The 11,733-nt window shown below is 45.5% G+C and overlaps 4 protein-coding genes across 4 annotated transcripts; 1 reads left to right on the top strand and 3 right to left on the bottom strand.

The window, feature by feature from the left end:
* Positions 1 to 303: 303 nt before the first annotated feature.
* T069G_11312 (fungal zn(2)-Cys(6) binuclear cluster domain-containing protein) lies at positions 304 to 2,770 on the bottom strand (the record flags this gene model as incomplete). The annotated part of the gene is made up of 7 exons (XM_056178517.1): positions 304 to 354; positions 438 to 1,681; positions 1,721 to 1,796; positions 1,848 to 1,879; positions 1,940 to 2,138; positions 2,213 to 2,609; positions 2,673 to 2,770. 7 exons carry the CDS (start codon positions 2,768 to 2,770, stop codon positions 304 to 306), a joined length of 2,097 nt encoding a protein of 698 aa, XP_056023391.1.
* Positions 2,771 to 4,463: 1,693 nt separating this feature from the next.
* T069G_11313 (uncharacterized protein) lies at positions 4,464 to 5,446 on the bottom strand (the record flags this gene model as incomplete). Its single annotated transcript, XM_056178518.1, has 5 exons — positions 4,464 to 4,547; positions 4,614 to 4,718; positions 4,772 to 4,879; positions 4,944 to 5,022; positions 5,130 to 5,446. 5 exons carry the CDS (start codon positions 5,444 to 5,446, stop codon positions 4,464 to 4,466), a joined length of 693 nt encoding a protein of 230 aa, XP_056023392.1.
* Positions 5,447 to 7,671: 2,225 nt separating this feature from the next.
* On the top strand, positions 7,672 to 8,020 carry T069G_11314 (uncharacterized protein; the record flags this gene model as incomplete). The annotated part of the gene is made up of 2 exons (XM_056178519.1): positions 7,672 to 7,908; positions 7,976 to 8,020. 2 exons carry the CDS (start codon positions 7,672 to 7,674, stop codon positions 8,018 to 8,020), a joined length of 282 nt encoding a protein of 93 aa, XP_056023393.1.
* Positions 8,021 to 9,996: 1,976 nt separating this feature from the next.
* Positions 9,997 to 11,442, bottom strand: T069G_11315 (uncharacterized protein; the record flags this gene model as incomplete). Its single annotated transcript, XM_056178520.1, has 4 exons — positions 9,997 to 10,504; positions 10,570 to 11,014; positions 11,089 to 11,125; positions 11,191 to 11,442. 4 exons carry the CDS (start codon positions 11,440 to 11,442, stop codon positions 9,997 to 9,999), a joined length of 1,242 nt encoding a protein of 413 aa, XP_056023394.1.
* Positions 11,443 to 11,733: the final 291 nt, after the last annotated feature.

Consider the following 11,733-nt stretch of genomic DNA (forward strand, 5'->3'; position numbering starts at 1 on the left):
TGGGCTGCGAGGCCATGCGCCAAATTAGAGGAGTTGCTTAATCTCCATGTAAGTCACAACTCCAAAGTCTAATCGAAGGGGCTGCCGAATGTCTGTCTGTTGGATGAGATACTTAATTACCTATATATAGCCATTTTTCTACCCTTTTTACAAAAGCTTCTACTTAGGTGCACTGATACTGAATTATAGAGCAGCGAGATATTCATGATGTTTGTATTTCAATTATGTATTTACAATCATCTTCTGTGGATCCCTTCTAGTCGGCTTGCTGGGCTTTCAAAATCTCTCAGTTATCTTATAAGCTCAATCATATATTCTGGTCTCAAGGAGATGCATCTCGTGATCCCAAAGAGTCTATGATTCAATTGTTAGCTGGTTTATTATGTCGTCATTATGCAAATTGAACATTCGAATTCAAGCTGTGAAGAATTGCTTACCCAGTCAAATAAATCTTCCATCGTATCAATGCTAAGCAGCTCATAGATGGCATTTTGTGAAGAGGGGAACTCATCTTCCACATCGTGTGTAGGACAAGGTTCTTGAAGCATTACGTCTGAGCTATAGAACTCCATTTGCTTAGATGAACTGGCCTCATCCAAACTTCGATTTTGCTTGCAGATTCCCAGTCGACGTAACATCACGACCAGAATCTTCGTAGCTGCATCAAACTCGAAAGAGATTCTTGGCGTGCTTTTCCAGCTTGCATATAAGCTTTTCAGTAGCTGAACCAAGCGATCAGAGTCCACAGGACTTGTTGATCCCTCTGCTTCTCTCCGATACACTAGCTCTAGGCATACTACCATCGCAGCAGTGAGCCCGTCAGAAACACAGCGAGAAGCTTGGAACCAAATTTTATGGCGGTTCGAAGTTTTACGCGAATATACTTGGAAGATCTCGTTTTCTAATTCCAGTATTCTTTCTGCTGCAGAAACGCACGTCTCTCGAAAAGACTGCGTTTGGAAGTCCATTGTTCTCTTCGTCAAGAATGGTCGATGTAGGACACAACATGTGCGCTGATATGTCATCTCCAGATTAGATCTCCAAATGGCCATTTTCTCATCTCTAATGGACGACCCAGTTGATGCAATACGAAGGACCGTAGGGATACTATCTCTGATAGCATTCAATTGTTCGCATAGACTGGCGACTTTCTGAGGCTGAGATGCAAGATCAGGCGTTAAATCCGCAATATCAGCAGCCATGGACAATATCGCGTTCATCTTTTCCATATAAATAATCTTGTTGCAAGCCCTAGTCGCGATGCGAGCTGATGGCAGCTCTAGAGTGTAGGGGTCAAAGTCTTCATCCAGCAAATTCCGAGGGCGTTTCGCATCTCCCAGTCCGCTGGGAACCACCCGAGGCAGCCCAGTCTCGTATGCTACGACACAATCCGTCACCAAAAGTGTGAGCCAAGCTCTTCGGCGCATTTCTGCCTCGAAAATGGTTATCTGGCTATGGATTTGAGTGTCACGATGATACCCACTCACAATGGCCAGCCGCGACACTAATCCCAGCAGAACAGAGACATCGGTTTTCAGATTATCAGTCCGTTCGTATTCCATTCCCAGATACACAACAGCTGCCTCAACCTTGTATTTTCCAGGAATGGCCATATCGGATTTCGCCAAGAAAGCTGCGCTCTGGATACGGTAAAACTCAAAATCGCTTGGCAGACTCAAGCCTGCGACATTGGAGTCGGTGGTGTGATCCATCCATATACTGCAGCATAGAATCCCGTAAAGCAGAGACAGCCAGGCCGGGGGAAAGCTTTCAGGATTTTCCCAGAATTCCAAATACTGCCAATGGTTAGCAAGGCTGAGATTATACCTACGCAGCAAGATCAATACCTCTTGTTTAAAGGTTGGAGCGTGTATAGTAACTATTCATGCTTGTAATTAGTTGAATCAATTTTTTTTATCGTAGCTGGGAGTGACCTTACTCAGGAATGGTTCCATAGAGTCCAGACAGCGGTACACAAGCGCATCAGCGGTTTCTCGCGGTGGCAATTTTCCGAGGTGCTCCATGAATAGCGTGTCTTTGAAAAAGCCTGTGAGTAACGCTGGGCCTTGGCAAGTTCTTTGTTGCTTATTCCCGATACCATCTTCAACATTGATGTTACACCTCCCAAGCTCAGCAGTCTACAGACGAGTTAGATAATTCTAGGATTTGAGATGGCGAGTAAATGGATCCTCATTCACAAGACGTAACTGACAGCGTCATTCATGATGGCCGACCAATGACTTGCATTTGTGAAAAGCGTATCGTTATTTATCGGTCGTGACGCATCATGCAAAGAAGTCGAATCAAGCGAAGGCTTTGAACCCACTCGACAGGATACTGAATCGGAGCCATTGCGCAGCGTCCTCGGACAAGGCAACTCAGAACCTCGCGATTCGGGCCCAGATGAAGTTTTCTTTGATAATTTATCTTCCAAATGCCGGAGTCGTCCGTCAAAGGAACGTAAACGGTCGTCAAACAACAGGCGCTCGTTAATTATTGAACTGCCTGTAATATTCGCTGGGGCCGGCCATTCACGGCCGTAGGTGCAAGATGCTTCCCGATGTCGTTTCACGCACGTTGCGCAGGGCTTTCTCCGGTCGCATTTCAACCTTGAGTAGTTTAACAGCGTGTTCAAAAAAGATGTAATGGGGAACAGAAAGGCTGTTTCATACTTGTCTTTTCTACAGGTATTGCAAGACAGGAGCACTCGTGGCTTTTGGTGTCTTCTTTTCCGAAGCTGTTGGGAACGCTGCGATGATTGAGGGTCCATTGGTTACAAGGTACAATACTTTCATGTAACATCTGGTTATAAGTGTCTAATTTTATTATTGTTTTATTCTTGCCAAGAGCCAGTTTCACTCATTGTACTACAAGTGGTTGTAATCTCTAAATCCACGACCCTTATTGGACTATCGGAAATCTCGGAGATCTCGGGTTTGGCTAGTATTTGTCACTGTGCCGCGGTGCGTCATTGGGCTTACATGAATAGACAGCGCCATACTAAAATTTCCACGCGTACAGTAATACCTAGACAGAGGATCACCTCAAATGAGCATGGTATGAGTACGGCGACAGAAAGTCACCTAATTTTACTTTATTTCAACGCAATTGGTCGACACTTTCCAAGCATATCTACAAGCGAGGTACACATGTAGCGTTATAATAAGTAAAACAATAGTAAAAAAACGAGCAAAACATCAAGCTCAGCCCAACGAAATCAACGCTTCGAGTTTGCGGTTTTGTATCATCGCGAGATTCCACGTAACTCATCGCTGCACAACGAAGTATTAGAAAAAAAATTGTTACACAAAGGCTTAGACCGCTACACTGTGAACCTCCACCGAACTTGCAGAAAAGATAGCTCGGGCTCTGGGTAATGAGAGGAGTGTAGGCCGAGCTAAAAACGTTGTTTAGTTCAGATTCCCTTTGTGTTTGAAAAGGTACAGGAGCGAGTACCGGGCTGTATCCAGGGCATATCCATAAAATTCGCCTACAAACACGCTTCTTGCTCGCGCTGCTGGACACGTTGACTCATTCTTAGGAACGGCCGGGGTCGCACGGTAAGGGTGTTTGCGTGTCGAGATGGATTCATCCACGGGGGAGCTTGCTGAGATTTTGCTCATCTGGATTGCTAGGTGAGGTCTGAGTTTTATCACAAATGTAAGAGCAAAGCAAAGCCCACCGACGATGATAATGCAAGAGCGGCCTAGGTTTCAAATGTTTGTTGAAGGCTGAAAACTCTGAGGCAGCCATCGCAGCTATGGCCTCACTCGGGACTGACCGCGCTGCTTATTTGTACGCTATTGCGAAAGCAAAGCAAACAAATCGGCACCTAAAATGCAATACTATTGCTTTAGCAGCACTTGTTGGCGCGTAACGGCATTTGTCGGAGGCAGCCAATGCGCACAGGCATAAGCACCATGCTTGCTACATCCAAATGCATGGTATCTTGTGGGCATAACAGGTACTTCTTCTTCTCAACTGTACATCTTCTTGGTCGCTTCTTTACAGCTTAAATAACGCTGCACCGCTACCAAAAGACTTGGCTCCCCCTCCAACCAAGGGGCTGTTGTGGAAAAAATAATAATACATCATCAATAGCGAGTACGAAATTTTTGAAACAACAGCACCAGGACAGAGAAACCCTCCTGCTTCTGAGAGCAGAGGCCTCTGCCAGTAATTATGCTCCCCCAGCGTTACTTAACTCATGGACGTCTAGGTGCGATTGCTATCAGCAGTATGCAGGATAGAGTCAACAACATCATGGAGATCACGCCAAACATTTGTGGGCGTGTGCACTTCTATTTGGGGCATTGCGAAACGGTTTTAGGCTGTGTTCTGTCTCTGTGTCTTGTTTCGTCTCTCTCTCACTCTCTCTCTCTCTTGCTGTGGGTATAGCACAGGACATGTATTTTGTCTTGAAGATTTCTGGGCCAGATTCCGTTTCACTTATGGTCCACTCTTCAAAATAGACCTAGGGCTTTGGCGGCGTGCTTGACGTGGTCGGCGCCGAAGGTGGAGATGAAGAAGTAGGAGTGATCGTAGCCCTGGTGGTTAGATGTCAGTGTTCCGCGGCCTCACAGGTTACGCCTTGAGTTAGTGGATCAACATACATCCTGGTAACGAAGCTCGAGTCCCTCCAGGTCAGTCTCCTTGACAGCCGTTTCAAAGTTCTCCGGAAGCAGCTGGCCCTGCTTATAGAAGTTGTCATCCGTGCCCTGCGGGAATGTCAGTCCACGAACATTGCGAGCATATATGGCTGTCAACATACTACGTCGATCAGGCAGTTCAGCGACCCACCCTTCCAGCTCTTGACCAGCTCCGTAGCATCATGTTTCTTCCACACCTCACGGTCCTCGCCAAGGTAACCTTCAAAGGCCTTCTAGGCCAATAGGCAGAGGGACGGGTTTGCGATAGGGGCCCAGGCGCTCACGCTCTTATACCTTCCCAGCTACTTCAGATACAAAGTAAGTACACCGTAACCACCCATCGAGTGGCCGGCGATAGATACACGGGACATATCTAGCTCCTTGAAATACTCAGCCAGCAGCGCCAGCAGCTCCCTAGTAATATATACCTCCATCCTGTAATGCATTAACCAAGGCTGTTATGTAGAGTTAATGTAGAACGATGCCCTGCTGCCAAAGTCGCCAGCGTCGTGCTCGCCCAGGAGGTTGAGGCCGCGCGGCAAGGTATCTAAGTAGAGCAGGGCGAGGCCAAGCAGCGCAGCGTAGGCGTGCAGGAAGCCCTTCTCAGTGACATCGTCAAGACTGCAGGTCAAGTCTAACAGGTAGATGAGGAGGGGCGCGGGCTTCTCGACGGACGCGCCGGGCAGAATGAAGAGAGTGAAGTTCTGGGTCGAGCGGGTTTGGAAGGCCCTGTGCGACAACTTAAGGAAGCGCCCGCCAAAGGACTTGATTGTGGCGTTGGTGGTGAAGCCACCCATGGTTGGCGCGGCGAAGAGCTTGCAGAGGAGGAGGTCGGAGGGCAGTGGGCGAGAAGAATTGAGGAGACTGGGATATTCAATTGAGACTTTGGCTTTTACGAGAGGAAATGAATCAATGGCATGGCTGATAACTTGGATAGGCAAAGTTTAACAGGAGACAGAGGCTTTTTAGACTCAACAAAAATAGGTGCGCAGCTTATATCTACGACATCTTTGCCCTTTTAGCAGTAGAATAGTAGGAGAGCAGCAAGAAGGCCAATAATAAGACCAGTAGCAGCGCATCTGACTGCAATTCTGGCTATAGCACTACAGAGAGAGATACATACTAATAAAGGGGCGTCGCTATTTATAAAAACATAGGAAGAGAGCTAGTAACACTTGAATCTAGCTTCAGGACAGCTGTAACTATATTAAAAGTAGCTATGTGGGGCTCATTTAGTTAACAATATTGCTAAGACATCTGAAAGTGCATAAGTAGTTGGCCTTGGCCAAGTTCTTCTGATTTTATAGTTTCTCGCATATCATGATCCGGAGATGTAAAATGCGTTCCATTTGTGTGTCTTTTATTAACATTCCATCTAACATTTGTAAGTACTGAAATAGAAAGTAGTAAGGTTATAAAGTTCCATCATTCGGCTGTGTCCAACCTTAGTTCCATCGACATATGGCTTTTCGATCTCTTTTGAATCTTTATTAAGATTGTCTCCGTATACATAACCCGCTTTTGAAGCGCGATCGATAATTTCATTTTGCTTTTTTTCTTGTCTTTGCTTTCGTGCGCTAATATTGGTCATATTGTGTATGTTGGGGCATTGGAAAATGAGGGTTGGGGATCGGGAAGCCTGTAGATTAAGCACGTACGGCTCCGCCTCCAAGTCATTTCATACATACCCTAGTACATTATGAAAAATATTTTCATGGTCTTAGGCATACTAATACCTTAGACTACTGCCGAAAGCATATCTCGTTTGTGCTAACCTATTCTGCTTTACTGGAACATCCGTTTTGAAGTAACCATTACAATCTTAGTATCAACTCGTCAGTTAATTGATGCTCACCAACATTGAGTATTATAAGTCGTTCAAAACGAGATTATAGATCTGGAGATCACATTGCTTGAGGGGGAAGAGATTGATCAGCATTGCTACATATAGCTACATGTTGGCGACTACCAAATTGAAGCAGAGGTATAGCTTCCCAACGAAGCATAAGTTAGTAGAATATTACATCTAGTTATGGAAGCTCGTTGCTTAGTTTTATTGTATACTGTCGATCATGGAATTAACTTCTCCATGTTGCGTCTTGGTCATACTGTGCGGGCGATCGGCCGGTTACTCTCACCGTTTCCGCGGCTTACTTGGCTCGCCTAATTGGAAGTTATCACAAATGACTTGAATCTGGCCGCGACTCCCACGAATAGCAGCTCAAGCAGCTAACTAGATATTTGGTTAAGTAACTTGAATACATCGTAGCTCGGTAGTTTTGAGTTTATCCCCTGCATCAGTGTCTTATATGAAGAAGCTTAATGAATGTCGATCACTACACCAGGAATTAGTCAGTGTCGATCACCGCGCTAGAGGCCTGTGGCTGAATAGATTGAAAGTTCAAGAAATAATTTACTGGTACTGCGATCAGGAAGGTCAATTGAAGCTCCAGGTCAGAGAGTGGAAGAATATCGCCATGATTATCAGGGGCATGTCTTATCAAATCTTTGCAATATAGCCGAATGGTTGACTACAATCAGCTTGCCGATCTGTTGTAAATAAATATCCACGGTGTATTTCGGAGATGTTTTTACACAAACAAACAATTTTATAACGACTATAGGTTAGTGAATACGAGATTCATGTAAGCTACAGGCGTGAATTGTAGGGCGACTGGGCTTAACTCATGCATGAGTTGCAAGCAACGGCAATAATAATCGTTGGGATTATATCATTTCTCAAGCTACCCCTGCTAGAGTTTGAGCTTCAATCCGTGATCGCCAAATAATCCATCCGATTCAGGTGGCTAGGGTAAAGTATAACATCATAAAGTTCTATAGCCCCTGTCCTCGTTGGAGTTTCGGTTGAGATCCAAGAGATTCTTGGGCACAGTCCAAGATATAAAAGGCAGCAATATTCCCACGATTCCCAACACATCATCCCATCAAATTCTAGCAGTCTATACTTCATAATCCAGTTACCATCGTCCAAGTCTCAGTTTCTTATTTCTATTTAAACAATATGAAGTACACTACCGCTCTCCTTGCCCTGGCTGCCACTGCCATCGCCGTGCCCACCACTGGTGGCAACAAAGGCAATGGCGGTGGTAAAGACAACAATGGTGGAGAAAGTACTTGCAACACCAAGCAGGTTGCAGTTTGCTGCAATGGTCTTCTGGGAGGCATACTCTGCAATATTGGTATCCTCGGAAACAGCTGCAGCAGCGGCTCATATTGCTGTGATTCGAACGCAGAACAGGTGAGCTCCAGATTGACTTATCTCAAATCTCCCCAGATCACCACTAATAAGAAAATGTGATATCTAGGGCGGCCTTATCAACCTGAACCTTCTCAACTGTGTTGCCCTTTAATCAGGAATTGCCCAGAAAGTAGTCTATTTGGCCCGACTCTTGTGGTCAGCACACGGAGATTACCCTTATCGACTTATACCAGGCTCGACAAGAGTCAGCATTCATCCGCAACGACTCGGACATATCAACTGGAGATTTAAGTTCCCATCGCTACGCTCATTTAGATAACTTGGATAGCCAGTTGCTAGCAAAGTATTCAATCGGTTTTGGTATTAAATATCGACTGTAACTGTGAAAAATCATTCCTCTGAGTCTTAATGATCATCGTATTTCCCTTCTAGAGTAACGTAGTTCGTCACACAATGCTGAATTATGATATAACCGTGACTCTAGTTTGGGCTAAACATTTCACTCATAGTAGCCCAAGCCTATATAATGGGAACTAAAATTAGTTGTCGCCGTGCCTAGTAGAACTGGTAGACTGATACTGACGATGCTATGAAGACTAGCTAGAGGATTATAACGCTTCCAAAGTGCCATATAGCACACAGCTTCTAATGTGGATTGAAAGGTAGAATAGTAAAGAGAAGTAATCTAATCCAGCAACGGAATACACCACATGGTGGAAACCCTTCACTACCCTCTGTAACAAAGGATAGAATACCATCGTGATTCGCAACACCATACAAGTCTACATGTAGGTAGCTCTCTGTGCTACCAGTATCCAACGAGGCTGAACTAGATCAGAAGACTTCCCACAAGGTTTCTTGTCAGCGCTCTAGTTGAGTGGAGTACTGAAAGACACCCTTAGATACTAAATACTTGTTTAATTTGTTCACAAGAGGGAGGGAAAAAAGGAACCACTGAAGAACCAAGTCCTTCTGTCTTTTTCAATCTGCTTCCTCAATTGGGCAATTGAACTTAAGACAATTTGTGTCGTTATCGACAACACATGAAGCTTATCCTCTGTGGCGCAATTGGCTAGCGCGTCTGACTGTTAATCAGGAGGTTGGAAGTTCGAGCCTTCCCGGAGGAGTTTAGCATCCTTTTTTGTACTTTTTGGCAATCCTTTCTCCCATAATCTACATTAGTAAAGCATTGTGGCATAATAATTCAAAAATATTAAATCATTATACATTTGTGGCATACACGTTTGCAAACAAGGGAGAGATTCTACTTTTGCATATTGCAACCTCACTCTGGGCGTCAATGCGTCAGCAACAATGGCAGGTGACAATGCCATGTTGAAGTAGGAAAATAATAAATGAAGGATCACGCGCAGCCGAGAATATGCATGAAATCCCACCCTACATGCCTTGGCAATTGTAACATGTGGCAATGTTATAACACCGAAGTTGAGAGATGATAGATGCAGAGCTATTGCCGATATGCCGAGTCTTCCTGCGAAGCAACGAGACCGGCAAACATGAGCATTCTACTTAATGGGACATTCTGTTGCTAGGAAATAATCTGTCAACTTTTTAGGTTTGTGTTGGATTGCTACAGTTGCTTCCTAGTTGGCAGGAATGGTTCCTGAAATGTATCAAATCACGTAATATGTAATGACTGACATTTCTCTCCCCGGTCATTCAACAGAGCAAGGCTATGGAGAAAGCGAAGATAATAGTACTTTCATTAGATTCAACCTGAAACACTAACTTGTGGATAGTACGGAGCATGGTGCATGCGATCAAGAAAACTGAGGAGGACTCAACCAACTGCAAATTATGAGTGCTGTAGCGGCATCGAAGTCATCCGAACAGCGGTCTATGTACAAGGGCCTGGTGATGGGTGTCACGATCGATTGGGCTACTGACTCGCAAGAGTACAATGATCCACTCTCCACTGACTCAATCTGGGGTGTCTTGACCAACAGCATCAGCTACCAACAGATCAGCTGGGGAAATGATACTTACAAAAAGGGCAACTCACCCGGCAGCTAGACTTCCCTGTACGAGTCCGTCCTTGTAGGATGCCATTCTTCTACGTGCGAGTCCCAATGTGGAAGTCTCTTGCTCATCTTAAATATGATTTTATTATTCCCGAGATATCTCTGTAGATTGAATCTTGAGGATTCTCCCTGCTGGTACCGTATTTACTTTGTCAATATTGTTATTATTTACATCCGGGCTTGCTGCATATGCTGATTGCCCCTTGTCCGCGTGCATTACGTCGAGTTCCCATCTCAGATTCTCCTCGCTCTCCGTAATCCGTTCAAAGTCTTTCCCCCTTCCTGATGCCAGTCTCGAACGGTTATGAAGATTCTTTCGCAGCCCTGTATTTGCAGAGTCGCCAGATATCAATCTATTGACAGGTGCGGAACCGTTTCGGGGCGTTTCGCGCGAGGAATTGCCAATGGAGAGCGAAAGCCACCGGCCTACAGTACGGTCAAGTACCGGACGGAGGAGAGGCGCAGAGCAAACCATATTGGCGACGCAGAGTTGGATGACGCCGATGATGGTAAGGGGAATAGACGAGAACGAAATATCCGTGAAGTCAAGGTTGAAGACGAAGTATAGGCGAATCGCTGTGAATACGACAGTTCTGATCGATTTGTCAGTCCAACCAATCTATTACGCCGAAATAGGTATCATTAACCGAAGACTTACATGAGACCAAATCCGAAAACGCACATCAGGGCTACCTTGTACGGTTTCCTCATCTGCAGGTTTGCAACTAATCTGAGCGGCAGGATTATGATAGCCAGATCGGTCACAATATCGACAATGCTGACTGCAGCAAAGGCATATGTCTGATTACCACAGTGGCCCCGTGCCGTTGGATCCCAGTTCATGGTGATAGGCCGGCAGATCAGGATACCAGTAAGTATAGTTTGAGCCATCCAGGCGACATTGAGGCTTAGTATCATATATGCGATCCACGCATAGTTCTGTGTGAAAAAGATGCGCTTCAACATGCATACGAGGCTGTTCTTGGTGAAGCCCAGAGCGAGGGCATACAGCACCTGTGCGGCGAAGGTCGTTTGCGAGAATCGTTTAACTTGAATGGGCTGGAGCTGGCGAAGATGGTAGCCGCCGCCACCGATAACGACCACTATAGAATAACTATCAGCATCACAATCGTAGAGTATATACTTATGGGGGTGTGTATGAGAGGTGCCAACTTACTGCAGATGTAATTGATACCAACACCCCAAAACACAAGCTGTTTTAACCGGCTTGGTCAATCGTTGATCCAAGGTCGAAGCATTTGCCATTGAGAGAACTTACAAGACCAAGATAACAGAGAATATCCTCCAAGAGGAACGGCGAGATGCCTCTAAGCCGTCGAGTCCAAACTCTCAACCCCGTCCATCCAGTCGCAACCAGAGGCATCAACACGCTGACGATCAGTACACCGACCCCCGCGCTTGTGATGGGCGGGAACTCGGCTTCAACAATCTGCGACGGTGCCACGACTGCTGCCGCAGCGACATCCCCACTGCGCTCGTCGCGAAACCATGGAGTCTGCTCGTGTAACATTAATGTATTTCGTTGGTTGTGCAGAGCTCAGGCCCGGATCTGCGTCAAGCATTCGACGGACAAAGGAAAGCAGTTGATTGCCTATATGTGAACTTGAGTGCACGCATATGCATAGTCGGTTAAGGTAAAAATAGCCGTCAGCGGTTTGTTGATAACTGTTGTAATATTTATTGCGAAGACATACATGTAACTGTATGCCCCCCGATTCATGCAAAATTCATCCGGGTCAGCAATCAACAGTCTGTGTGTTGGTGCGACCAACCGGTTATGTTGCATGTACTGCAGAATCTG

The sequence above is a fragment of the Trichoderma breve genome (assembly GCF_028502605.1).
Source record: "Trichoderma breve strain T069 chromosome 7 map unlocalized scaffold00008, whole genome shotgun sequence".
Taxonomy (NCBI): domain Eukaryota; kingdom Fungi; phylum Ascomycota; class Sordariomycetes; order Hypocreales; family Hypocreaceae; genus Trichoderma; species Trichoderma breve.